The sequence below is a fragment of the Porites lutea genome, chromosome 5, assembly GCF_958299795.1.
Source record: "Porites lutea chromosome 5, jaPorLute2.1, whole genome shotgun sequence".
Classification (NCBI taxonomy): domain Eukaryota; kingdom Metazoa; phylum Cnidaria; class Anthozoa; order Scleractinia; family Poritidae; genus Porites; species Porites lutea.
In genome coordinates this window covers 27,319,874-27,347,321 of record NC_133205.1, presented here as the reverse complement: position 1 = coordinate 27,347,321, position 27,448 = coordinate 27,319,874, and the positions used below count along the sequence as shown (strand labels likewise).

General features: G+C 39.8%; 2 protein-coding genes across 2 annotated transcripts in view; both read left to right on the top strand.

Moving 5' to 3' along the window:
- Positions 1 to 4,400, top strand: part of LOC140936261 (choline transporter-like protein 4) — a 60,858-nt gene extending 56,458 nt beyond the window's left edge. Inside the window, exons 25-28 of the mRNA XM_073385702.1 lie at positions 84 to 154; positions 1,060 to 1,124; positions 1,215 to 1,299; positions 2,482 to 4,400. Coding sequence (XP_073241803.1) covers positions 84 to 154; positions 1,060 to 1,124; positions 1,215 to 1,299; positions 2,482 to 2,591 — 331 coding nt within the window. The 3' untranslated portion in view covers positions 2,592 to 4,400. The remainder of the gene's footprint in view (positions 1 to 83; positions 155 to 1,059; positions 1,125 to 1,214; positions 1,300 to 2,481) is intronic.
- A 3,740-nt stretch (positions 4,401 to 8,140) lies between these two features.
- On the top strand, positions 8,141 to 25,608 carry LOC140937258 (nicotinamide phosphoribosyltransferase-like). Its single transcript, XM_073386800.1, has 18 exons — positions 8,141 to 8,246; positions 8,432 to 8,545; positions 9,436 to 9,532; positions 11,414 to 11,503; positions 11,644 to 11,702; positions 11,959 to 12,033; positions 13,306 to 13,389; positions 14,414 to 14,490; positions 15,169 to 15,222; positions 15,330 to 15,390; positions 16,447 to 16,493; positions 17,131 to 17,201; positions 20,743 to 20,811; positions 21,820 to 21,890; positions 22,569 to 22,662; positions 23,330 to 23,409; positions 23,523 to 23,648; positions 24,316 to 25,608. Exons 1-18 carry the CDS (start codon positions 8,193 to 8,195, stop codon positions 24,436 to 24,438), a joined length of 1,446 nt encoding a protein of 481 aa, XP_073242901.1. The 5' UTR covers positions 8,141 to 8,192; the 3' UTR covers positions 24,439 to 25,608.
- The last annotated feature ends 1,840 nt before the right edge of the window (positions 25,609 to 27,448 follow it).

The following is a 27,448-nucleotide window of genomic DNA, read 5'->3' as shown; positions in this document are numbered from 1 at the left end:
CTTCATTTGCTTATTATGAATATAGGGCGGGATAAGGAGGAATATATGCAAATTGTTTTCACATGATGTTTGTTCTTTCTCAGGGTTGTTGTACTGGATAAAGTGACGGATTTCATTCTCTTCCTCGGACAGCTGACCATCACGGCTGGTTTGGGTAAGTCGCATGTTTACCTTTTAAATAGTTTTGCCATCATTTATGTTGTTTTACCCGGCTGTTTTTATTGATGTGCGATTATCTAGAAAAAAAGCGCTTTCAAGTAATCGCGTAATTTCGCTAGACAAGATACTGCGTTCCAGATTGACTCTCTCCACTTCAGCTCAGATATGTATAAATAGGTACTAGTGATTTATCGGTATGAATGTCAACCCTTCGATGGACCAACATCCCAACGTTTTGGCGGTAGGGAGAGTAGAAGCAGAGTGCTCTCAGGCACTTCTTGTAGCCTGCGTGGCAGGTGCTAGATAGGGGAGGGGGAGGTAGGATATTAGGGAGCTTAAGCATCGACGACGGCGACGGCAACGAGAACGGCAAAAAAGCAATTGGTTTAGATTAGCAAAACAATAACTTTGAATGTGCATCACGCGTTTTTGTACATTTCTTTGCCGTCGTTGCGCGATTACGACGTGAAACGTCCTAATTTCACGTTTTGTAGAGGACGTGAACACAAAAGGCAATTTTCTTTTTCTTTTCCTGAACTTCAGTTAAGTCCTTTAGAATTCAACTCCAGAAAAATTTACCATTATTTGCCAAATTGAACGAGATGGAACAAGCGCGGTTAAGTTTGAAGCAGCGCGAATTCACTTTTTAACTGACGTTTTTATAGCCGTCGCCGTCTTTGTTGCTTTAGCTCCCCATTGAACTCGTGAGAACGCCAGCTGCCTCTCTACATTGCGCTCACGCCTCACTTCTTGCGCTTCACCTCTCCTATATCTCCCTTATACCCCCGCGGCGCAGGGTAAAATGTACGGCGCTGGGAATGTGGACTCCTCTTCAGCTGCATCACCTGGTTGTTTTGTAATGTATTGACCGGTGTTTTTTTTGGCGCCATTTTTCTTCAGCCGTTGGAAGCTTTTATTGGTTTGAACGACAAGACAATCTTAACTACTATCTGGCTCCAGTCATTGTAAGTTTGTTTGACTTTGCTTAGTTTTGCTGTGATAAGTATAACCTGTCACAGACCCAGTGCTAAGGGTATCTTTATTTTTCGTGACAGATCATCACTGTTGGTGCTTACGTTATCGCCAGCGCATTTTTCAGCGTGTACAGTATGGCCATCGACACCATCTTCCTGTCATTCTGTAAGTTATGTTGCTAATTGTTTTGCTGTAGCCTCCTGGGCCGAGTTGTTCAAAGCTGGGTTAAGATAACCCAGAGTTAGTTCGAAATTTGAATTCAGATATGAAAGCTTAAAGAGCAAATTCAGTTTAATTCTTTTTGTCAACAATTTGATGATTGGCTACTCTAAAAGAATAGAGAAAATTGTCCGAGAAAATGCTTTTGATAAAAAGAAAAAGAGACTCGGGTTAAAATTTAACCCTGGGTTAGCGCTAATCGACCTTCGAACAACTGGGCCCTGTTCAAATACAGTCGCCTCTCATAAACGCTCCACGCCGCTCTGACTTTTCGCGGAACGTCCTAACGCCGGAGAGAGATAAGAGGCGACCGTATTTGCAGGGTAATTTTGCGCCAGCTGGAATAAGCGCTGTACAATTCCAGTGAAGAGGATCCCACACACGAATACCGGGCTGAATTGATCCTCGACGATATGGCTTGAGAAGGCGGCATGAGTATTCATATGTAGCCATAACCTGTTCCAGGTTCCGAGATAATCGGGTCCGCGAAATTAGAGACTTTAATATCCAACGACGCGACGGCAATGAGAACTTCGCTCAAAAAGTGAATTTGCGTTCTTTCAGTCTTTATCGCAATTATTGGTACCCACTCACTTTGTCAAATGTAGGCGAACCCTCCTGGAGTTGAATTCCTAGGCACCATATTCAAGTACAGTAAGAGAAATAAACTTTCGTCGTTGCTTGCTTACTTCGTCTGAAAAACGCGAAATTAGGCATGTTCACGTCGTAGTCGTGCAAAAACGGGCAGAGAAATGTACAAAAAAGCATGGTGCCCGCGCAAAGTTGTTGTTTTGCTAATAAAACCTATTGTTTTTTTTTTTTTGGACATTCTCGTTACCGTCCGCGTCGGTGGATCTTAAAGTCCCTATTGAGAACTTGAAAGCGCGAACTCGAAAATGAAACGGGAGGAAACTGGGGAGAGGAAGTGCACGCGCTCATATTTTCGCGCGCCGTTTACTTACGCGTCATCCCTACTACTGTATCTGAGAACCTGGAACAGGCTCATGTAGCCACTACAAAAAAGGGGAGTCTCGCAAAACTGACCAAATTGAGGAAGTGACATTTCTAAGTGATGCTCACTGACCTTAATTGCTCAGTTACATCATAGCTTTGTTGTTTTGTTTGCAGTGGAGGATTCTGAACGAAATGACGGGTCACCGGAGAAGCCTTATTACATGTCTAAGTCACTGAGAAAGATCCTTGGCAAGAAAAACAAGAAGGAGTCGGACGAAGATTAAATCCCGCATACTTTTTAAAACAGAGCTCAGAGATAATTTCAAACTGGGAAAGACTTCTGGGATGTTTATTATGTTGTGACGTTCGTATAGCAAGAGTTTAATTTGGACAAAAATAAAAAAACTAACAAGAGCCGTTCGAGGAGGTCGAATGAGTTGGCTTCTCTATTCACTTCTTACTAATCGTGATGCATATTAATCATCCCAGGAATTTTTCTTCCGATTTTGTAGTCTTTAAAAAGTCTCTAACTGTACTCAGTTTATTTGTGTAGATTTATATTTTCGCTGGTCGAAACAACTGTACATACAATTTTCATCGTTATTTTATTGAATTTTGCGATACTTTTCTCCGTCTGTATTCTATCGGAGGGGTCAACACAAATGATTCTCAGCGCTTGTATAGAGAAAATGGTTTGCTAACAAGTGCGCGTTCGATTAGCCGAATTGCGGAATTAGAATACAGTGAAAACTGTCGTAATGTGGACATGAGCCTCAGTGAGTCAAACCTTTACTTTCCATATTTTCTGTAAAATGGTGGAAGCTGTACTTATCGGACAGCTATACTATGTGGACTCATGCAAGGCACCCAGTGTCTCTGTAATCAGGCTGATTAATTCCAGAATCGCTTTAGTTATTCAAACAACGCCAACCATTGTAACATCTTCTGTTGTGTCTGATACACAATATTCAGATGTACAGTGATCTATGAAGCATTTACGTAACGCCAAAATTATAGGACTCATCTGGAAAAAAAAACTTTTAAGATATATAGCATGTTCACTCTTTTGCCTGGATACGGCCAATGGAACGCGCATGAGACAACAGAGGCCGTTATTGTGGTGTTTTTCAGTTTTCTATGAGGGGTGGTTTTTTTAAGCAAAGTTTAAATTGGGATAAAAGGAAGGCCTTTAAATTTCTTGCCATTTGGAGAGAATTCACCAGGGTTATCAAAACCCTTCACATTTTAATGAATGTGAGTGATCTTAGTGTTCGAAAGGACGTTTTAATGTATATTTCATTGTATTTGAAGTTGAAGTTTATGGATGTGCAAAGCATATTCCATTTCATTGAAACTATTTTTAAATAAGCTATGTAACATTCCCCTTTGTTAACAGGTAAACTTTTAGGGATGAAAATCAGAAAAAGCTTTTTAACCTAGTAAGAGTTAGTGTTTTATACCTTATGTAAGGTATTTGAAGTTGTACTGATATGCACTATAAAATGAGTGTTTTTTGAAAGGGTGAGTTAGTTCACCTGTTTTTAGTATCGCGTGAAAAGTCAAGAGGCAATCGTACAATAACTTGTCTTAATAGAATTGTCTTGCCAGTAGTAAGTGCCCTATTGCACTTAAAACTGTTGATGTGTGTTTGTGGAAGGGGATGGCCTGGATTGAAATGGCTTGAAGCAAAAATTAATTGTATCAGTCCTTACTTCGCGTCTCTTAGTGGCCATGGTAACCTGAGGTCAAGCCGTATTTTCGTTTCACTTGGCAAATGCAACTTAGGAGAGTTTATAAAGTTGGGCCTTCTCTCAGGTTAATGATATGGCTATGTTTCTTTTCCCTTCAGAACGAATGCTGTTTTATTCTCCCGTCAGGTTGAAACTAAATGTTTTCAACATTAAAGTTCCTTTTGAGTCATTTTAGTTGGGCTGTTGACCCAAACACAGCGGAATTATTGTAGCATAGTCTTTTGAGTTCGAGATTGCGTAAGTTATTTTAATGTAAAGTGTGTATCATATTACACCGTTTTCACACTGTGTAGGCTAAGTTACATTTAATAATATTTAAATAAAAGTTGGAATTGTGCCAGACTTTTTTAATTCTCTCTTGTCAAAAGCCATAAAAGGGCGCCGCGAAAGTCGCTCCCCCAGACACACCCCTACCCGAGAGAGAATGACAAATTTGGGTTATGCACTCTACGCTTTTTGATATTTTACGTTTGGAAAAGAAGAGGAGAACTGTTTGGAATGTTTGAGATTCCAGCGAAATATTAAGGTTCCGCTTACTGGCATTTCTTTTCACCTTTCTTAGTAGAGAAGACTTTTTCTGCCTATCTCTCACCTGAACTAATTCATGGTCATTTGTAATATACACCTAATTGCAATAAGGTTGTCATAGAAAAAAGCAAAAAGCCAAATAGGAATTAATTAGCATTAAATTATCATTGGTTGCAACATTCACAACACACACGCTTATAGCTGAATATTAATCACGTAATATGAAAGCCAAATCATTTGCATCAGTTTCTTGGTGTCATTCTAATGCAATTCGAGGCTGATTCATCTAGCGGATTTCAAACGTGCTCTAATTACAAACATCCATCGAATAACTACTAAAGAAAAAATGGCTCCATTTTTTTCAATAAATATAGCCTGGGGTAAATTCCAGGAACGCGACGCGTCTTTTCGTTCAATGCTAAATAGAGAAGCCAGTCTGCGTATGGTTTGTAGTGCACAACACCATCAGATCACAATTTTCAAGCAACAAATCAGGGGTGTAGGCAGGACTTTCCATCGCGGGGAGGGTGAGGCGTTCCTCCGCCAGTTCCTCTCCCGCGCCACAAACCAAGCCTCGTTTGTCAGGACCCTTTTGTTATACACATCAGTGTTTCATGTGCGGAATCTTACAGCGCGGAATTACAGAATTATTTCTTGTTATTGTGAATGACTTCTTAAATAATTGTTAAATTATTAAAATACGCAAATGTAAATCACTTGTCTAATTAATTCCTATTTGGCTTTCTGCTTTTTGCTTTTTTCTATGACAACGTTATTGCAATTAGGTGTACTTGAATAAACTATATCGAAACTATATTGGGTATTTGGTACACCTCAGTCCTAAATGGAGGCAAATTTATTATTCTTTTGTGTTCATGATAATAGGGAGAAGTCTTTTACGTCACGTTGCCATGGTAGCATAATTTATGGATGACAACAAAGCGGAAAGCGTCACTTAAAAAGTGAATTTGTACTGTTCCAAACTTCATCGATCTCATTCAATTTCATTTAATTTGAAAAATCTTGGCGAAATTGTCTGGGGTTGAATCCGAGATTAATGAAAATTCTTTTGCTGTGTTCACCATCTCCATAAAGTGGGCGCTTGAAATTAAGAAGTTTCAAGTCGCAGACTTGCAACTACGTACGGCTAAAAAATGTACAAAAAAGCATGATGCACATGCAAAGTTGTTGTTTTGCTAATACAAACCGATTGCTTTTTTGCCGTTCTCGTTGCCGTCGACGTCGCTGTTGCTTAAGCTCGCCATTGTTGTGATCCAGAAATGTTGTTACCATGTTAACGTGACGTCACACCTCTCTATTGGCCCTTAGGGTTCCTTAGTATATGTTCAGACTATTTAACAATTATTCCTCGAGCCCGAATGGGCTCTGAGTCAATAGCCCATGAGGCCTGCTCAGAGGCCATAAGGGCGAGAGGAATAATTGTTTTAGTAAAATCCAACTAGTTGGTCAAAAATATCGAGAATAAAAAAAAATGAGCTAGTTAAAGCTAGACTTTAATCCTTTTTTGCCGCCAAAAAGCCAGTAGCATTTCGCTACTAGTGGGCTATAACATATAGCCTAGAGTGGTAGCTCAACCAATCAGAATGCACCATTGATAATAGACCACTACTTGGATTTTACTAGATAGCTTTTCGTGCCGACACAAAAAGCTATCTGGTACAGAAAGAACGGCAACGTAGAAGAGAAAATAATCTCTCTCGTAACGACATAGAACCGAAACTAGTAGCGGTTGGCCGAGAGGATCCTCAGCTTAGTCCCCTAGGCGTTCTCTCTTGCCCCATTGTCCGTGCGAAGAATGGGCGAGTCTCCCGAGAACAGCACATTCTCGGCAATAGTTGACGTCGTACTTCCTCCTTCTCAGAGTTCTTTGCGCTCGGGGTGGGGATACTCAACAAAGTTTTATACGGGGACGCCCCGTCCCGAGGTCCAACTTCTTATTTCCCTTTCATATACTTTTTTGACGGAAAGGTACGCCTTTCATATATCTATTATTTGTATTACAGTTAGTGTAGAACTTAGCATCCTTTTTAACTGCTGTGAATGCGCTGTCTTTGAAATATGAAAAGGGGCTTTCCATGACTTGATCACGTGATCAACTTTTGGTAAACACGAAAACAGTTCACTTTTTAGCCTTCGAGCAAGCTCTCCATTTGGGGATATCGTGAAAAGCAGACGCGCGAGAGGCACGCGAGAGGAGACGAGAAAGCAGGGGGCGGGGGCGAGAATTCCTCGGCCCTTCGCGGCTTTGCTGCTCGCTCGCACGTTCTCGGGCGGCTTGGTTCGCTCGCCCAAACAGGAGAGCTTGTTCGCAGTGTGAATAGTCGCGAATCGAGCTCAATGAACGGTTACATTATACGCCCTTAGTTCCGTTAATAGTCTTCCTACTACAGTAGACTCCCGATAATTCGAACCTTCAAGGGAAATAGAAAAAAGTTCGAGTTATCGGGAGTTCGAGTTATCGAGGGTAAATTTATATAGAAAATGATCTGAAGGGATATGAAAATTGCTTTGAGTTAGCGGGAGGTTCGAGAGGGTTCGAGTTATCGGGAGTCGACTGTAGTCCGACTGTCCTCACAGGTAGCCCGAGCATCGGCATTGTTGCGTAACATTCAAAATATAAGGATTTCTGGATTTGTATGGGAAAAAAACCTATCATTTCTGTAACCTACGAAAATGAAAGGATTTCAATAAAAAACAGCTTACCTTACTTAAAATGTGTGTTACGTCTCTCCTGTGTGGTCCACGGGCCGATTTATGGCCGTTTTATGGGTTTTTATGTAGACGGTTTTCTCTCTATATAAAGGTTTAATAAATCGGCCCGTGGACCACGCAGGAGAAGCGTAACACAAATTTTAAGTAAAGTAAGCTGTTTTTTTTATTGAAATCCTTTCATTTTCGTAGGTTACAGAAACGATAGGTTTTTTCCCATACAAATCTTTATATTTTGAATGTTACGTAACAATGCGATGCTCGCTGATGCTCATAGTTCGAGCTTGGGTTACCTGTGCTGTCCTATATGCAAATCAAGTCCCTCTTTTCTAGAGTGTTAACGCTCATTTCGCATCTAATTATCCTACATCAAGTCCCTTGAGACCCGACACTACACGCAGGCTATTCACTTTTGAAAAATTTTGTTAGCACAAGCTGAAAGAGCAGATTAAAATTAAGTAACCTTACAATTTTCAGCCATGTATCTCAAAAGTAGCGACTGTGACTGCCGCCGAAAGTTAGAAACATTTGTATGAGAGAAACAACTTTTGCCGCCTAGTCACGCTTGCATGGTTTGCCATAAAATCCTTGTAAATTCTAAAATTTTTAAACTGTCGTTATATCTTTCCCTTACACATTTAAGGGCTCAAATTGCCTGTTATGAATTAAAAGGAGATTTGAGTCCTGTAATGCTTAAGGAAATATTTGATGAAAGTTTTGAAAATTTCGAATTTACAAGGGCACAAACTCGAAGCACAACTGACCTTCCTACACGTCGTTTTCCCAGAAGATGTCACACAATACGCATTCTTTTCGACCGCTCGATCGATGTTTACGGAAGGGCCTGAAAACAAGTGACTTCTCAAAGTTTCTGGAATGGCGGAAAAGTTAGACGCGGAGAACATATTATTGATCACAGACTCTTATAAAGTAAGATGGTAATTTCTGTAGATTAGAATGAATGTTTGATCACTTAGTGTTGTACTCTTTTGCAAACTAATTTGATTCAACTCAGTGTAAGCCACTTTTCAACGTTCATGGCGCTTCCTCTTTATAGCTATTAAGGCTCGATAAAGCTACTACTTTGTAATATGCTGACCTTTTCTCATAAACAGGTCTCACATCATAAACAATATCCATCAGGGACCACCATTGTATTTTCTTACTTTGAAAGCAGAGGAGGCAAATTTCCAGAAGTCTGTTTCTTTGGTCTGCAGTACTTAATCAAGGTAGGTGCGGTGTGCTTTCACTTTCGTTTCTATGAACAAACTGTTCAATGTTTTGTCGATTATAAGCATAAATTAAATGGCCTGCTCTGAAAGGGAAGTTACAAAGGAGTCCGTTAGTCATTTATTTTTTGGATAACATTCGCATTCGCGGTTTAAGGTCGAAGTACACGCCTGTCAGGAAAAAAGAATAAAACCCTTTCAGCCCTTTGTTAAAGAATAATTGCCACGAATTAAAACAAATGCCGGGACCAAATTAAGCCTTAACTTCGGGTGCGTGTAATTATAAGCTTAATTGACAAAATGCGGCTACTTCGATCGGTAACCTTGGCTTATAGCTAGATCAGATGCACTTTGTTCAGTCAAGATCAGTGCAGGGATCAGTGTTGTGTAGTCAGTGTTTATTAGGCCCGGTTCAGACGCCGATTTTTTTATGAGGCGAAACCAATTTTCATTGAATTAAGTACATGAAAAGTTCAGCGTCTGAATCAATTAGGAACACCTATTTTAATTTGGAATGGCTCAGCCGTTCTCCACGCCTAGCCGGGAATTTCGACTGTGGAACGACTTTGGAACTGTTTTGATAGACTCCGAACTTTTCATGTACCAACCTAATGCATAAATTATAATAATGTATTTTGCAAGCAGTTTGACCAAAATGAGCATTTTTCTCCATTTGAATTTAGTTTATTTTTGATTTGATTTTACCCCCACGCTTTCTCTGTAACCTAACTATTGTCTTGCACCCTGTGATTTTTACTGTCCCACTACCAGTTCTTTGTTTTACTCATGAGTTTGACAGGTGATATAGCCCACATCAGGCTTTCTTAAGAGGAAAAAGTATGTAACTTGCACAAGTCCTTGGAGTTAGCAGTTTTTTTGTTATTTCTTAGAGGTGGCTGGTGGGTCAAGTTGTAACCAAGGAAAAAATTCGACAGGCAAAAGATTTTTACAAGCTTCATTTTGGGTATAGTCTTTTTAATGAGGAAGGTCAGTGCCACTTGGTAACATCTCTGCAATGATTATTTTTTTTCACTCTTTGCACACCTGCCAATACTTAATGTGTTGTAAGTTGAAATGAAAAATTGACTTTAATATGGTTTCAACTTACTAGAGTTTGATTCCCAGTTTCCTTTGTCTCCTAGCCATGAATAATTAGTGATAAGAAACAAAACAAGAAAATTGAAAATCAAACTAGGTTGAAACCATTTTAAACTGAATTTTATTTTGACCTTTGACAGCTACTTGACTTCACAGTCAAGGCAGGTCAAGCGTATCTTCCAGGATTCTATTAATGAATTGATTATTTGAAAAATGAATCCGTTAGTCTAAAGTTCCTGTAACTACTGTCAAATTCAAAATGCGTAATGAGTAGTGAATATTTTATGATAACTTGTCTGTATTTGGTCAGATTGAAAATATTTCAATGGATAAAATTTCTTCAAAGAGATTAACATCATATTCAGGGAAACTGGGCTGGTAGAAATTTCATAACTGCCTCTCGTGTGAATTCAGAGCTCATTGTGCATGCAAGAATGCAGAGATGAATCTGAAATCTACAACTACAAACGTATTCAACTTTTGAATAATATATCGATTAACTTAATCTTGGGGGGTATGGTTGACCTGGCTTGACTGTAAGAGATGGGGATATTGATGGCTTCTTCAAAAGGGGCGAATTTGACTTTTGAAGGGGGTTATGGGTTATTTGGTTTTGTGTATTAAGAATTTTTTTCCCCAAACCTTTGGTGATAGAATTGAAACACACACAAAAATTAAAGTTGAAAACCTTTTTTCGCTTAAGATATTATCTTCAGAAATGCAAAAGTCAGACTGCCATGTAAAAAATAGGTATTAAAATGATCTTGTAGCTATAGGCATTTTAGCTGAAGAAGACTTTCTGTTTTTATTTAGATAGCTCTCTTAGTTTGAAGACTGAACAAAAGCCTTGGCAAGCATGCAGTTATGCACAAAGCTATCTGCCATGTTCCTCGTACCAGGTCACTTCAAAATGTTGGTGATTTTGTTCATCCTCACACAGTCTATGCTTTTTAGATTTTCGACCTTACCTTCGTTTTTGGTCTAAATTATTTTCTATGTAGATTAAAAACTTCAACAAGGCTAAATCAAATGTGAAATTTTTCCATCTAAAACAAAATTAATTCCTTGAATGCTGCTTCAAAACATATTGACAAGGCAACAAATGTTAGTCACTTACTGGTGACTATAGCCTTGAATTTCTTGTCGCCAAAACTAAATTTTCAGTTGCATTGGCAACCAGCTGGTAGCAATTTCAGACTCCTGGGTGTGGGGTGAAAGTGGCCCCGAACAAAGCTATGTTGGTGTCATATAAACATACGAAGAAAAAGGCAACATGAGAACCCAGCGATTCGTAGAAAATAATTTTTTTGTAAGGACCTAGGATAATTAATCTGTACCTAAATTTGTTTGATAAAAGCAAGCATTATAATAATAAAGTTTAAAATTCTTGCCCATCTGGTTGCTCAAAACGCACTAAGTTGTCTCTTAAGAAAAAAAAAAAAAGTCTTCAAATTGTCCCTGGGGAGTCCCCGTAACCCCTTGAATAAGGGGGATAGATGCCCCTTTCCACACCTACCCCCACACATGAGCACATTTCCATGTAATGTATTACTGCCTACATAACTTTTTTCTCCTTCTTCTTTAAATTTTTGTACAGAACCCTCCTAATTAATAACAATTTAGTTACCTAGTACATGGTTACAGTTATTATACTAGTTCTCAACAAAGTTTTCAAGTCCAGTTTTAAAATCACTAGCTTGCAGCTTATAATCTGCAGAAAGTCATACTGTGAGGTATTAATCCCAAGTCACTTTAACTGTTTTGTTCCAGGATGGCAGTATATTTTGAAAGCCCATGGTGGAAAATTACCACTCAGGATTAGGGCTGTGCCAGAAGGGTCAGTGGTTCCTGTGAAAAATGGTGAGATGAATAATAATATGCTCAAACCTATGCTTCAATTGACTTGCTTAGTCTTTCTACTGATGTTCTTTTTTGTTAATAATGATAGTATTATTTTCTTGTTTTGTACATAGTACTGACTATTTTCTTGTGTTTTCTAGTCTTGTTTACAGTTCAAAACACAGATCCACAGTGTCCTTGGCTTACAAATTGGGTTGAGGTGAGATACTGCTACACTTTCTTGAATTGGATCACTTGAAATAGCACCATGACTTGTTTATGTAACTTGCATTGTAACAGTGCAGTACATTTTGGAGGCCTTAATTGCTTTCATATGGAGTTATTCAAGTTTGAGGCTTAATAAATCACATAAAAAAATATGAACTAGTGATTAGTAATAAATGAAAAAAAGATATTTATTAACTTCAAGGGGAGTATGTACAATACATTCGAACGTTCCTTGCTTTGTTGTACAGACATTACTTGTTCAGTGCTGGTACCCAATGACAGTGGCTACAAATTCAAGAGCGCAAAAGCAAATTATAGCTGAGGTAAGTGCTAGTAAGATCACATGTATTTTTTGTACCGAAGGGTATAAAAGTTATCATTTGCTCCTATAAACATGCACTAAAGTCCTTCCAATAAATTTCTTTTTAGCAAGTTGATTTATTAAGTCTAGCTCTAAACTGTGTGACAGCCAAAAAAAATAATACCATGTGTGTCCTCAATATTAAATCTCTTTGCTGCAGTCCCTTCATACATCAGCTGGGTTGTACTGTATGAACTAACAAGGTATAATGGAAAGAAGGCATTAAAACCTTTTCATAAAACCCTTTCTTAAATCGTAGCAGGCCTGAATAAAATAAAGAAGACAAATTCCAAAATTTAGCTTGTAGTGTACATTGATCAACAACATCTGCACCTACAGTGATTGTTTTTGAGTACAGTGAAACCTCCCCTTTAGGACACCTCCATTCAGGGGACACAAAATTTGGTCCTTTGAAAAAAGTTCACATAATCTTTATATTTGTTACCTCCATTGAAGGGACACTGCTAATCGGGGGAAAGGGACACTTTTTCTGGGTCCTGAAAGCTGGGTTTAACCTCCATTCAGGGGACACCTTAGCAGTCAAAACGTGACTGACCACAAAAATCTATGATAAGTTTAAGTGTTCATTAGACACAAATGGTGACACCTTTCAAAATATGAATTAACTCACTTAAATTGAAGTACTGCACTTGATGGAATTAAACACACAACATCGCACAGATAAGTTAATCATAATTTGTTATACATTATCTAGCTGCTTCAAATAATGACTGCAGCAGATTCTGTAGCCTGCAAGAGGAGACCCCTTTTTGGGTTCTAATAAATGTATTTTATTTGGTAGTTTTTGGTAGTTTGTTAATATTTAAAATTATTAACAAACCCCAGCACAACCTCCATTCAGGGGACACTTTCCTTGGTCCTGAGGGTGTCCCCTGAATAGAGGTTCCACTGTACTTCTCTTATGTATAAAATTATGATAATATTGATTTTTATTTTAACCTTGTTATATTGACCCTTGCAGGGTTGTCATTAAAATTTCAAGTTGCTGGGCTAATGATACAAGTAGATGAGGGAACCAATAACTAGGGATTTTGTTTGGTTCTATTTTTCTTCTTTTTCCTATAACAAAAGTAGGCGGGGGTCACCTTCATAATAGCCGGGGAAAATTCCTGGCCCCCGGCCCTTAATGACAGCCCTGCCACCCAGGGTTCAAACCATTTTGCAACAACTGCTTTCAGTAATGTAACATGCAGCCATTCACTTAAATCTTCAGTACCTTGTTGAAACAGCTGAAAATTTAGATGGACTTCCATTTAAACTTCATGACTTTGGTTTCCGTGGGAGCACATCAGTTGAGGTTAGAATAAGGCAATAAATGAATAAATTATTTTCCTTTATTTCAGGGTTAATATTAGTCAGCTACTATGCATATCTGTAGCCATACCCCCTCCTCCTTGTTTCTCCGCAGAGGGGCTTGGGACCACATGATCCCCGACCACAAAATTAATGATTCCAGACCGCAAATGATCCCCAAAATAGACTGCAAAATTAATGATCCCCAAAAAGGGCCACAAATGATCCCCAAATGCAAAATTAATAATCCCCAACTGCAAACATTTAGGTTAAACTGAACAAAACTCCAATATGCTGTAGTTGACATAGATGACATTTCTCAATTCCAATACCCCCAACTACCAGATTTTTTTTGAAATGGTGAATTTTGAATTCGCTCTGGTGTGACCCCGCTTTGGAGAATTCTGATATAGGCACAAAAAATTACTAATCAGTTTGAAAATTTCAAATGAGTTTGAAAAATTTAAGCTGGAAAAATTTGAACCACAACATACACATGGTAGTGCTGATAACTTCCTTACAGCTAGTTATGACATTTTCACGAGTTGTAGTTGCTAGTATTTCGCATTCGCGGTAAACCTTTACAGAGCGATAAATTCATGCGCGGTCATATTTCCGTATTCCTCTGTGTTATAATAAAAGACAAGTTTCCTGCTTGGCAACATTCTCCCTGTCTTAAATGTTCACAGCAAAAAAAACATCAATGCTAAAAAGAAAGGAAAACCAATTGCCTAATTAGAAGCAGAATGGTCATTTATCATTTTAATTCATTGTTTTACGCATTGTTCAAGTTCTCAGCACCATTCACCATCTATGCCTAAAATCCATTCCATTTTTCTACTTTATATTTTTTAAGGGATCATTATTTTGCGGTCGACAATGGGGATCATTTTGTGGTCCATTTTGGGGATCATTAATTTTTTGCGATACTGTACAGTTTCAATTTGATAATAAATGGTAAATTTAATATAGAATAAATGTGATGTTTTGTGTCCGTGCAAGTCACCTAAACTCTCTCTCTTTTTCAGTCAGCATCTCTGGGTGGGGCAGCTCATCTTGTCAATTTTTGTGGTACTGACACTGTGGCAGGCATGGTTTTAGCCAGGTGAGGTTTTTTTCCTAGGCAGTATGAGTTTTGATTGTTCTGTTAGTGATGGGTATACAATGACCCCTAGCTGGTGAACCAGGCCAACCCCTGAACCTCATAGAAATTTACTTCAGTTCAACAGCCCTTCCTCTTGTACTTGGTTTAAATTTATTTCTGATGCTCAAATGCTGCAAATTCTCGACAGAGTTTAGTTTTCCACTAAGGCTAACTTGTTATGAATACATACATGTAACATAATAGAACTGTACAATAATATTGCGCACTTAAATTTACTATAGGTGAGTATGTGCCATGCAATCCTAATACATCAATCATGGACAAAAGTCCTTGGGACAGCTCTGCAATATTCATATTTTTCTGTCATTTCTCGGTGCCCTCATAAAACAGTGCACCCTTTTTGAAATTTTCTTGCAGTTCTCCCTCTCCCCACCCTATACAAAGTTGAAACTCCAAAAAAAATTATGGATGCACACGTTCAACACTGTTTGTGGGATGAGGGGAGGGGTTGGACCCGTGTGAATTGGAAAATGACCCAGAAATGCAATGTGTCCCAAGACTTTTGTCCAGCAGGATTGTACTTTAAGTGCTTTAGCAAAAAGAGGTTTACAAACGCTTCCTGTTGTAGTGTAATAATATTGACAAAAGGTCAATGAAACATCATCAATTCTTTTTCAGGAATTATTATGGATGTGAAATTGCTGGTTTCTCAATCCCAGCTGCTGAGCACAGGTGCACTTTTTAAAGAGTAAAGATTTGAGTTTTTGTAATATATTAATATAATATCTAATTGATTCTTAATTTTTATAATGAATTACATGTTTCTTTACTGAATACAGTACTATTACGACCTGGGGAAAAGAAGGAGAAAAGGAAGCATTTCAGAATATGTTGGAGCAGGTGTGTTTAATAAATAATAATGATAATAAAAAATTACTTTTCTTGAAGATATTCATGTAATAAATTTGTTCTAAAAGTGGATTTCCATGGTTGCATAATTTTTTACATCCATAAATAAAATAGAGGCAATGTAAGGAAAGTCATGTGTAAATGTTAAAGCAGAACCTCGGTGAACTTCTATGTTTACGATTAGCCTTTCATACATCATCTCTATTTTATTTAGGTGGGCATTTAGGTGCAAAAATGTTACATGCGTAAGCATGTAAAAATTGCACAGCAGTGGTAATCCACCCTTAAGGTAAACCAGTTTGATGTCATATACCTCTATCTTGATCTCCGAAATCTGGTTATTGGTTGTTAAGGGAGTTACATCCCCATGCTACTGCTACCCAACTACTAACTTACCTTCATCATACAAATGTGCTGATCTCTTGGTAAATTTTGAGTTTGTACATGAGACTGGGTTTCTGGGTTGACATTATGATGTTGAATATTGTACTGTTGAGATCATGCTAGCTATGATTAAAACCCCTTCTCAGTTCAGATGATCAAGTCATTGGGTCAGTGGTGACATTATACCACTGGCCTTGTCTCCTTCATCCTTCATCCTTACACAGGAGGTAAAAGAACCGGTGACAATGTTTGAAAAGAGTTGGCAATGTAGGGTTTAGGGTCATGGACTCTCTGATTTGTGCTCTCACTGGTCTTGGGTGGTTGGACGTGGGGCAAAACATGGATTGAAGTGGCAGCAAAGTGCAGCTTCACATGCTGAGTATGATCTGACCTTTCTTTAGCCACTGGCTGTAAGTGAGGAAAAACTGGTGCCATTACCATACAGGGTAACTTTCCTTCCTAACCCACCTCATGACCAGTAGATGGCAGCTTGTAGTAAAAACTGCCTACGTTAAAATACCCACTGATAAGTGCTCCAAATGAATAGAGAATTTTATATTTTCAAGGCCACTAAATACTTTTTGTGAAATGGTTGGTGGTGAATTTTTAGAAACATCTCCAATCCATCAGTGAAATGATCTTTTTGTTGTATTTGTCCTTTAGTTTCCCACAGGCCTGGTTGCTTGTGTAAGTGATAGTTATAACATCTGGTGAGTGAAGGTTGATTTTTATTAAAGCTATTCTGTAACAATAAATTCAAACACGTAAAGAAATCTGAAGTGTGTAGGATATTTGTCACTTAAATCTAGAATCGTGGACAAAAGTCCTTGGGACAGGGATACAGCATTCGTGATTTTCTGTAATTTCTGGGTGCTCTGTATGGAGAACTGAATTTTTTTTCCAATTTGTCCATGTAACTTTTGGAGAATAACATCACTCTCAAGTCAGAACATGTAGCAAAAGCTAGGTAACTGATAATAATATTGAAGGGCTCCATGCAAAACACCACTTAGATATTTGGCAAAAATTCCAGTGTGCGCCAAACTAACCAAATTTTGGTTTTTTTGCTTTTTTTTGGCTGGGGTGGGGAGGGGGGTAAAAAAAAAAAACATACTGTTACACATTTTCCCAATGATTTCCACTTTATTTGGCATGCATTCATTTTTGCAAGCAAGTGGTACCTTCACAAGGAGTTATTTTCAGAGATGTGATTGTTTTCGAATGCCTTTGACAATGTTCTTATTTGGACTAAAACATTCAATTGAAATTTAATTCAAGGCAAATTTGTATGATCTAAAATTTGGAAATTTATTGCTGGAATTAATTTTTGTACATAATGTGTTACAGGGATGCTTGTGAGAAATATTGGGGAGAAGATTTGAAACAACTAGTCATTGATCGTGGAAAAAACAACAAAGGTAGGAAGCTCTAATCACATGTATAATTTGATTATATGAGACAACAAAAGTTAATGTGCAACTAGAGTACCGAACCTGCCTTAGGTTAAGCCTGCGAGCAAGCTCTCCATTTTTTGACCTGCACCATTTGCAAGCTTGTCAGCGATTGGCTGCAAGGTCTCTTCCGGTAGTCGTGTCGTTATCCAATGAGCAATCGAGAACTCTGATTGTCACAGGCCTCACGCTTCCATTCCAACTTCTGAACGAAGCTTCACGGGTTCTGGATCATCTTCTTGAGGTTCGTTTGCTGCTAAATCGGTTTTTTTCTTCGGGTTTTCATCTGTTTGAAGTGTGTGGATCGTTTTTGTTCGGTTTTGTGGTTATTAGTAGGTTTTTACTTTGGGTTTTGATCTGTTTGAGCTGGACGTGTGTCAGTCGTTTGTTGTTGTTCGGTTTTCTGGTTAGTTTTAGTTTCATCTTTTTGAGGCGTGTGAATCGTTTGTTGTACGGTTTCCTGGTTGTTTGTTGTTTGTTCCTGGTTGGTGTTTGTAATGAGTAGCCGTGGTCGTGGTCCGTGTCCAAGGTGACACGTTGAATATTTTAATCGTAGTAAGCCCCCTAATTCAAATCAAATCAAATCAACTTTATTGGTACATCCAATTAAAATGGGTTTTCACATACCAATTACAATAAAATCTAATATGAACAATAGAAATTCAATATAAACATTTGAAAGTGAAAAAACATTACCATACTATTTAAAAAATATAAAATATGCATAATTACACCTATTGAGTGTCAATGGCTTAAAAACTCGTCAAGGGCACGTCCTTTAATCGCATTCTTAAAAACATTAAATGACTCTATGTTTGCTAAACTTTCTGGAAGGTCATTCCAGAGCTGAACAGCCCTATATGAGAAAGATCGCTGACCTGTTGCTGATCTAAAAGATGGTACATGAAGTTTATCTTTATTCCTAGTATTTCTAGTATGCATCTGCCTTCTTGTCGAAAACTTATTACACAAGGATGGTGGGGCTAATCCCTTTATACATTTGAAAGCCATTAAAATGTCTCTAACCTCCAGTTGCTTAGCAACCGGCAACCAGTGGAGTTCCTTTAACATCGGCGTGATGTGCTCATACTTTCTTGTGCCAGTCACAATCCGTGCCGCAAAATTCTGAACTTTTTGAAGCCTAGCAATGTTCTTTTTTGTTGTACTAGACCACATGGAGGAACAATAGAAAATCTTGCTGAACACTAATGAATTTATGATGGTTATGAGCGTAGACCTATCAAACAAATGTTTCACACGATTGATTTGGCACAGGCTACCTGTACACTTAGATACAACATCGGTCACATGTTCGTCAAAACTAAGGCGCGAGTCCACGATGACCCCCAAATCTTTTGCAGAACGAGACGGTAGAATCTCCTTACCGAGTAGCGTAACTCCAAAACCCTCCGGCACACGAGCTAACATCTGCGGGGTTCCAAGAAGCAATAACTTAGTCTTATCTGGATTTATCAGCAAGCTGTGTGTGCAACACCAGGCGGCAATCCGTTGTGGAAATTGTGGCCATCATCTGGGTGGAACGTTTCAGGGTGCGCGAAAGAAAACAAAGTCAGCCAGCCCAGCAGTTCTCGAAATAACTCAAGGCGTCTTTTCGTGTCGAACGACGGGAAGAGACGATCGATGTTTTGTAACAAGTAGTGGCGACATGTGGTTGTGTACCCACGAGGCGTGCAAGGTCGCGAGGTCAGTTTACGTGAACAGCGATTTGGCCTTCCAGTACGAGTGCGACCACGTGAAGCTTGCCAAGAACACCGACATCGCTGGTCCCCTTGCTACCTACTCACCAAGTATTTTGAGCTACCCGTGCAGCGACTCCGTGCGAGCGAATTTAAATGAGGTAGTGTCGTCGCTTCCTCCTGCAACACCTGCGGTGGTGCAAGTATCAGATCAAGTTTTTGCCGTCTTCGGATTGCCCACTGCAAGCAATCCGCTTGGTTTTTGTCATGTGAAAAGAGAGGGCAGGAACAAAAGTGGCTATTCTTGCACGGCTAGAGACTGCCGTTCCTTTTCATCCAAAGGGAAAGGGTCAACAGCCAAAGCCTTCTGTCTGCATCTGCATCTGTTGTTCGCCTCTTTGGAACAGTTTTCTCCTGCTGAACAGGCAGGTCCTTCGTCCAGTTCTTCTTCTTCTTCTTCTGCTTCCCAATCGGAGCCTGTGGTATCCTTTGATTCAGAAGACGTAGAAGACTCGTTGCAGCGGAAATCGACCATTCTTTTAGCGTATAAAACACGCAGCTTACCGTATCAATTCCCGTGTCAGTTATTGCACTCTATAATGGCAAGAGACTCGTGTACAGCGTTGGTGTACCCAACTACCACAACTACCCCAACTACCACGACTGCCCCGACTACCACGACTACCGAGACTACCTGGGCTACCAAGCCTACTGCCACGACTACCTGCAGGATTACCTTAGCCAGTAAGCAGCACGACCAGTGTTACCATCTCGTCGTCTCCATCTCATCGTTGATGCAGCGACTTCCCCGAGTGACGTCAAAGTCGTGACGCATCTCCATCATGGCAATCTACAAACGTGTCAACCTTGCTACGACATGGATTATATCTCTATTGGGGAAGGGAGATATCTCTCACGGCACACAAGAAGCTTGAAATGACCAAAAAGCCTTCTTCGTGTTTCGCGGTAATTTACAACCTTTATTTTTCCTTAATATCGTTTCATATTCTCAAATCATTAACTCTTATCTTAAATCGTGAAAAAAAAAACCTGGAAAGTTCCTGCGAGTTATGAAGTAATGATTCTTTATAATTGGATTAAACATCTCGCAGCCAATCGCTGGCGTCCTTGCAAATGGTGCATGTTGACTAACTGCTCCATTTGAGGGAGTTGCAAGAAGTTAAAAAAATGGAGAGCTTGATGGTAGGCTACCCAAGCTTAGTCTAAAAAACAATAGCCCACATTCGATTTTGGAACAAACTGCAAATTTTTTAGGACTCCATTGTCTCGCAATTCCCAGAAGAGATTTGAGCAAAAAGAAAACCAAACCAAATATAGAAAATGACCAGAAACCCTCGGAGTCATGTTTGAATTTTAAAATATCGAACGTGAAAAAAATTATACTAATTGGATAATTTATAAATTTCTAATCAAGAGCTCTCACTTAAATAAAAACCCTTACTTCGAGCAGTCCCTCTTATATCTTAGTTCGTTAAGTGAAATGACTGACAGAAAAAAAAAAGGACGGGCGTGTGACAGAAGGTGCTCCAGCTGACACCCTCACCTGTCACATCTGGCGACTTTAGCGCTCATGTGTTAAGCATGCAACTCCACTACTTTGAAGAAAAAAGAGATTGATCACAACGTAATAAACGCCCGTCAACTAGTTCAAAATTTGACTTGGTAACTTGCTCTTCAGTTGGCATAATGTCCATTCCCTCCCTCGGTTTATTTAGATATATTTGAACAGTTGTTTATGCATGAACGTCTTCTGAGAAACCAACGGTTATTTTTCTTTTGTACATTTGCAGGTGTCCTTGTAATTCGGCCTGATTCTGGTAACCCTCCGGACGTTGTGGTAAAAGTTTTGAATATTTTGGGTAAGTGAGCATACGTACCGAATGCCGTTTGGGTGGAATTCATTTATTGACGAAGTTAATTTAAAACTTTTAACTTTCGTAAATTTGAGTCGTAGTTATTATTTTTCTTTTTTCACCAGGTCAGAAAGCCAGAAAATATTTATTTAGATTTTAGTCGCTTTAAAGGCTGTGTTTTAATTACAGTTTTTTTATTGATGCACGTTGAAATGTGCTAGTTAATATTTCCATTGAAAATTTATGTTATGCTAGGAGTGAAAACTGTTATAAGAATAGCAAGATCCACAAAATTTTATGGCCCTCTTGTTTGTTAACCGAATCCGAACTTCACAAGTCTAGAGTAAACACTTTATCATTGCTTCTAGGAACTTATTCGCTTCGGATAGTCCCCTTATCCTGTCAGGTGTAACAGAGTAATGAGCGAAATACACGGGCGCGCGTCAAAATCCCTAACCACCGACACGCGGGAAAGAGAAGCTGAGGGTCCCTTATTATCATAGCCTGACTATCAGGCATTGCTGGAGGGAGGGGAAGGGAAAGATATTTTAAGCGTCTTTTAAAATGTTCCCCCTCTCATAACACTAAAGGAAGGCGGCTTAAATTACCCTATTCCCTCCACCCTCATTTTCTCGCTTCCTTCGCGTGTCACCTGCTTCATCCGCAGTCATTTTTCACCCACGCTCGCTAATTTTGCTCAGTCTCTGAGAAAAATGAGGGACTATTAGAATGGAAATTATCAGAATTATAAATACAGTTGAAGCTCTCTACAACGGCCACCTCGGGGACCGAAGAAAGTAGCCGTTGTAAAGAGTCAGCCGCAGTAGAGACGTTTTAAACAAGAGTCAATGTATGGATTTTTTGTCCGCCGGGACGAAAAAAAGTGGCCGTTGTAGAGAGGTGGCCGTTAACGGGGGTGCGACTGTCATCAGTTTCCTTTAGGTATACACAGAGTGTTAAACGCAATAACCTGTTAACCTCAAAGCTAAATTGCGGGGTTCATAAATCTTTCAGGTCGGAAGTTTGGTAGCGAGAAAAACTCTAAAGGATTCCATCTACTGCCTCCTTACCTCAGAATAATTCAAGTAAGAAAAAAATCCTTAAAATTTGCTATTTTGATTTTGATTTTCTTCTGAGTAAAATCACAGGCTATTTAAGCAGATCAAAAGACAACGGATCCAAGATGTTGTTCTAGCCTAATCCACCATTGTTTGGTCAAGTAACATGTTAGATCCGTTTGAATGCCTTGTTGGACGGTGTTAGATGTAAACGGATGACAATAGATCGGGTTCAGCATGTTGAGAGTTTTCATCCAACATCATCCTGATCATTTGGGCAAAATCACCCCATGCGACATGCTGGACAAGGAATCATCCAACTTCCACCGGCCTAAATTCTTTGGGGAAAGCACTGAGCCGGTCCTCTTGCGTGCGAGTCAAAAAAGTATTTTTCAGGTATAAAGCGGCTCTGCACAGTGTTATATGCTATGGATATAGTGATGTTTGGAGGCGTAATCACAGACATAGTATGTCACAACTCTCTATTTCTGAGTAGGATTTATTGACCGCTAGCGCAAGGCGATGGGGTGTGGAAATATTGTTGGAAAACATATAATGTTATGCTCCGCCCTCATTCTCGCGCTCCGCGCTCGCTCTTGCGCACTCGCTTAGCTCGCGTGCTCATCGATTTTCGAAAAGAAAATAACGTCTGTGTACAGGCTAACACAGACATGTAATTTTGTTTGTTTTTCGTTTCATTTGTAGGGAGACGGTATAAGTTATGAGACTCTATCAGAGATTTTAGAAAACATGAAGAGGCATAAGTGGAGTGCTGATAATATCGCATTTGGAAGTGGAGGTGTGTTGGAATTTTGTTCGCATTTTGCAAATGCTGATGATTTTTCTTCTTCGCGTTAAGCCAAATTTTGCACAGTTTTCTGCTGCTTACTTAAAACACGTTCCCTGGGCACCAGAGCTTTTTTTCTCTCGTTCGGCGGGATGTTTCTGTGTCGCGGGAATCCGCCCCTGAAAAGTTTCTTGCACGCAGGGTATACGACGCCCAAAGAGAAAATAACTGTAGGTTTTCAAGGCCTTCACCAAAGGTTCAAGCCTTCGACGTTTTATGGCAGAGGTTTCCTTACGCTAAGGGGTTCATTCTGGACACTCGCTTTACTCTACAAGGCTGTGCCTTAACAAAGAAAAGGGGGCGGGGGGGGGGGGGGGGGGGCACGACGTGCTCTTACCCTGAGAAATCCAGGTCAGTTGCCTAGTATATGATTTGTGTTTAAAAAAAAAAAGAACCAAGATAGCCTAGTCGCCCAAGATGAGCAAAAGTAAGACGCCAGGGGCCACTGGGCTCTGCTAGAGCACAGTCCGCCTGCTCTCTGTTATAGGACGGAAGTCATATTTTCACGCCCTTTTGATACAGTGTGCCCTGTCCTTCATCGTCAAGGTCGGTTAAAATTAAACGTCCTCTCCGCTACCATAAAGTAATGAACTGATGCGAAATCGTTTTCGTCTTGCAGGTGCGCTGCTTCAAAAAATGGATCGCGATACGCAGAAGTGTGCTTACAAGTGTTGCTTTGCCGTTATAAATGACAAACCAGTAAGTTGTGTTTCTGTTTGTGGTTGCGTTTCTTAATATGTTGTGGTGTGCTCTGGGATAGACCGAAGTGGTTGCCGTTGTCAATCTCAACATTGCCATCTTTCTCTCTGCAGGTAAACGTTTACAAACAGCCCATCACTGACGCATCAAAGCATTCCAAGAAGGGATTGTTGTCACTTGAGAAGGATGAAAAGGGCAAGTACATAACAATTGAAGAGGGACGAGGCAACGCCGAGAAGGTTAGTTTTGCCTTTATATGGTGGGTGGCGTTATCTACCGACTTTAACGCTCTCTAGTAGACAGTTGATAGAGCGATTTTCGTATTGAACAATGCCTTCTCCATATTAGGGTTTTCTTTGGTGGGAAAACATTGGCTGATAAAACAAATAACGAACACTTACCGAAACCATTTTTCAAGGTCATACGAAAATCGCTCTAACTAAAGATTTACCTTCCTCATTTAGTTGATGGAGATGAAACTGTCTGATACCTCTTTTCTCTTTTTGAACAACCATTTTATTCAGAAGCTTAAAAGGGTTTTGCAGTATCACCACTGCAACTAGCGCTAGTTACTGTGGGCCCTAGCGCTTCCTTTCCTTCCCGTACCCCTCCAACCTCGTTCCCAGGGGACGAGTAGGATAGAGCCCTGGGTACAAAGTTGACCTACCCTGAAAGATACGTTTCACCCTCGCTAGGTTTCAAGCCAAGCGCCTGGTACCTCTAGCTCGGCTGACTAGAGCTCTACCAGCCGACTGGGCAGACTGAGGTTAAGTATGAACGTGGCTGGGACAATCATCTCTACCAAAATTAATTGTTTTTTATATCGAGAAAGGGAAGGTAATTAGGAAACTTTGTGCAGTTTGTAGAGTTGCGACACAGGCTAATCGCTATTTTTTCTGTGAACAGGATCTTCTTGAGACTGTGTTTGAAGATGGCGTGCTTGTCAAGGAATACACCTTTGCACAAGTCAGAGAGAACGCCGAGATTCCACTGGTGAAAGAAGCGAAAACGAACTGCTCGAGCGAATAGACCCTGATGATGAATGATTTGACAATATAGTCCTAATTATCATGCACAATCGAACTGAAAGGCAATGTTGCATCACACAAGGAGGGGTATGGGTTGATTAGGACCCAAGGGAGAGTAGTACCAACTGAGGACCCAACACCGGCGCGAGGCTTGTTCCAGAGAATGACGTTCAACAATAGGCCACTTCCGAGTTCCAAAACCCCTCACTTTCAAAATGAGGCTAGGTGCACAACCTTTCTTGTGAAAATGAGTTTTACTTGCATGAGAATGAAAAATGATTTCCATCTCAAAGGCTGTGCACTTAACCTCGTTTTGAAACAGCGGGGGAACTCGGAGATGGCCTATTGCAAGTACAGCTGTTTTGAGCAGTTTGTATCTGTGCTGTGCTAGGGACAAAAAGTCAACCCCGCTGAACACTTTAGCTATGTACTGCGGTCTCAGTCATCACCGTGTTACCAGCAACACTTACCCCATACTACATTGTAGCTCTTTTATCCCGACACAGTAGTTTCCCGTCTTAAAACACAGCTGCTTTCTTGGCTAATTAGTAAAGAACTATATGTTTCTTAACAGTTAATTTAGTTTAAAAACTGGTCATGGGAATGCAATGAAAAAAAAAGAGAAAAAGAAAATTTGATCCTCTTCAGCTATACATGTTAAAGAAACACAAGACCTTGTTTCAAGTTCTTTCAGGCCGTATTCAATGACTCATCAGATTCGAGGCATTAACCTTCTTGCCTCTTTTAAGGTTCCCAACTTACTATACCGTCCTGGTAAAAAAGGAATTTTTTGTTCTTATCGTGCTGTGCATTTTTTGTTGATTTCGAAAGTATTAAAAATGGTAAAAAAAGAAGTATGGGGAGAAGGTTCTGGGACGAATTCTTACCAGCAGCCTGATCTTAAACTGATATCGGAGATGAAACGATTGTTGTCCATTTTCGGAGTCATGTACTCTTAGGTTAATTTGTCAGTAGGGCCGATGGTGAGATCACAGGTGCTGCAACGCGATATGTGTTCCCGCGATACGAATACTATCGATATTTGAACATAAACAGACTTAAAGATGACATAGGTACATAGGGATGGGGGTTGTAGTAAGAGTTTATGCTTTAACGAGTTATTTCCGTGTCTGATAAGGGGTAAAAGTCAAATAAAGCACCTGTCTAGTGACTTAGTATAGTGAAATTCTTGTTTTCTTTTTTTGGCAAAGGAATTTAACTCACTCGCGGCTTATATGTAGGTAAGACCAGGTAAGCTCTCTAACTTTTCAGTAGTCATCTGTTGACTTACGCATGTTTTTTAAGCAAAGTAATGGGACTGCGTGTGCCATGCCCTTTTATTTTGGTACAATTGCTTACTCTGGTCTATGTAAACGACCTTCCCTTCGCTCGTTTGCCGTTGGCAACAATGGTTACTGAAATAAGCATTACTAAATAGTATTTTAAGGGTGACTTTTAATGATTTAGTTGGGAGATGCCCTGCATGGGACTTACTGGACTTTGGATCTTTTTTTTTCGTCAGAACCATTTATTTAGGCACTGAGATATTTAGACCAATAAAGTTCTCAAAAAAACAACAACAACAAAAACAAAACAAGACTCTGGGGATTGACTTGATGACTGAAAGGGTGAACTGTTTTGGGAGGAGGTGAGTACCCTGGCTCCGCTCCAGAGGTCCGTTCTGTTCTCCAAAATACCTACGTTTGAAATAACCCGTGCAAACGCGCGGTTTGATAAGACTCCCGATACGGAGTTTTCTCGGCACTTCGCGCCTCGCTCCTCTGTTATTTCGAAACGATGAACAGAAACAAATTTTATAGAGGCACTTGGAAAGTATTCCTAGAGATCTAAAAGTACTCTGGGCAGCCTAAATGAGTGTTTTCAATGTATTTTAGGAGGAAATCGCCACTGGGTACCCCGGACACTTAAAACCTCAGCTTTTGAATCTTTTCAAAGTCACAACCGATCATCTCAGTCGGATTTACTTAACTCTCACCGACTTAGCGTCAAAGTTGAACTCGATTACAGGAGGAATTTTCTCTTGGGTTACCGCTTCTTTATTTTGTAAGGAACAAAATAGCATAGCCAGAGTCCGGGGGATGGAGAGTACTCCCTCATATGGCCTATACGGGGATGTGCCGCTGGACAGGGTATAGTTTTTTACCTTTCTGTCTTCGGACGCATTATGTACAGGGTATTGCCCTCACGATCCGTTTGATCTGTTTGTACTCCAAGTATACAAACGGCATGGCTCTAAAACAAGGCAGTGGGCATTAAACAGCTAGGATAATAAAATTGAGGGAGTTGTATTTTAGGATTACTTTGTCCTAAACAGGGTTAGGGTTGGTCGCGTACCCCCCCCCCCTCCCCCCCCAAACCGGGAGCTAGAGGCCTCCGCTATCTTTTCAGTGGAGATTTCAAATAACGCGTGTTGATCGCGCGTCACGCAATCCGAATATCTCGTCACGCTTTTGTGAGTCCGATGCGCACTTGACAAATAAGTCAGCTGTTTGCGTTTAGAATTCGCTCGTTTTGCTGATGTTTTTACACGGTACTTGATAAAATTTTTATTAAAACTTCGAACTAGCAAATGAAACAGTAAAACTTTTATTGGAGGAAATGTTGAAATCGACATTTTAGCCACATCGTGGTGGTGAAAATGAAATTCGACTTCAGGATTCACTCGGCACAGATTACAGAGTGTTCATATTTAGATGGGGGCTGCAGAGAGTATTGAGGAGCAAACTGGTGTAGTAAGATTTGGAGATAATGAAAATGTCTGGCAGGATCAAGAAACGACAAGTGGTGGACAAGAACGTTCATTCGATGACCCTATTACTGAAGCGAAAGGTAACGCAAGTTTGTTATAAGCGATTTAAATACGCAGTTACAGATTCGACTCATACCTGTCGTACTGCCCATTGCCCGAATTATTTCACCGTATGGTATACTTTCCAACTTCTAGTGATGTCCCAGCCAATTGATTGGTATCTACCTCAGGGTATCTGATG